This window comes from Anneissia japonica, unplaced genomic scaffold, assembly GCF_011630105.1.
Source record: "Anneissia japonica isolate Jap-2015-1 unplaced genomic scaffold, ASM1163010v1 scaffold54308_len9591_cov189, whole genome shotgun sequence".
NCBI lineage: Eukaryota > Metazoa > Echinodermata > Crinoidea > Comatulida > Comatulidae > Anneissia > Anneissia japonica.
Window position 1 is genome coordinate 519 of NW_022744602.1, and position 1142 is coordinate 1660.

At 49.2% G+C, this 1142-nt stretch overlaps 1 protein-coding gene across 1 annotated transcript; it reads left to right on the top strand.

The window, feature by feature from the left end:
* The first annotated feature begins 260 nt into the window (after positions 1–260).
* On the top strand, positions 261–1073 carry LOC117119682. Its single transcript, XM_033264520.1, has one exon. It carries the CDS (start codon positions 261–263, stop codon positions 1071–1073), a length of 813 nt encoding a protein of 270 aa, XP_033120411.1.
* The last annotated feature ends 69 nt before the right edge of the window (positions 1074–1142 follow it).

The window sequence follows — 1142 nt, forward strand, 5'->3', positions numbered from 1 at the left end:
TATGTAACGACTGACGAAAGAGGAACGGTTTGAAACAGGACTTTTAATTAAACAAGAGGAAAATCGAAAATTAAATACACACACACACGCAAAACATCTATTATAATCTGTTAATTGTTTTTATAAAAGCTTACTTCGGCCTTCGGCCATGAGCTCGTGACGTCAAGTGTCTAAGAACCGATGACGTACGCTCACCGTACAACGAAAACGAAATAAAAGTCGAGTTAAAGTGATTCCATCACACTCGTAGAGCTAACGACATGAACGAGACACTTGGCCGGACGACGACAGCGACAAAGAGCACCGACGATGTATGTGTCGGCGGAGCCTCCTCCGAATCGGACCTGCTGCGAAAGAAAGAAGAGGAAATCGTTTCCCTGAAAACCGTCGTACAGAGCATGGACGTGCTGAAGCTTTTGCTGAACGACTACGGAGGTTCGATCGATTCGTTGAAACTGGAACTCAAGAAGAACTTAAGCATCGAGCACTTGCAATTCAGACTGCACAGAAACAAACTCGATTCGTCGGTCGATCTCAAAGAGCACGAAGTTTTCGTGCCCGGACACGACAAGGAGGTTCTCGACCAGCTGCTGAGGGAAAACGTGCGATTGCGAACGGTCCTCAACTCGAATTACAGTTCCGAGGAAGTGGCGGAAGCGAAGAAGACGATCGCAGCTCTCAGGATAAGGATCGCCGAACTTTCGTTCGAGGTCCGCACGAAAGATAAGGAGCTGACCGAGTACCTGAGCGCTACGAATTCTTTCGACTCGAAAAAAGACGTCGCGATTAGAAAACTGACGTCGGAGCTGAAGGAGTGCTACGGACAGCGCAATTACGCCGACGACGTCCGTCGAACGCTCTGCCGCGAGATCGAACTGATGAGATCGAAGATCGACGATCTGGTAACGGGAAAGATCGACGTGGCTCGGGAGCCGAGGGATTACGAACGAAGGGAAAAGGATGTCGGCGAGCAGAGAAATGTAGGGTCTCTCTCATCGGAAGATCGATGCAAGGTATTGGAGGAACAAGTGTCGAGCTTAGCCAGGAAAACGCCGAACTTTCGAAACAGCTGAAGGAAGTCATAAGCATGAACACCAGATGGCAACGGTACTCGGATCAACGCGAAGCGCACGTCATCAAGC

What these genes read in the sequence shown, in the direction of transcription:
- LOC117119682 (XM_033264520.1), top strand. Translation starts at nt 261, where the DNA reads ATGAACGAGACACTTGGCCGGACGACGACAGCGACAAAGAGCACCGAC.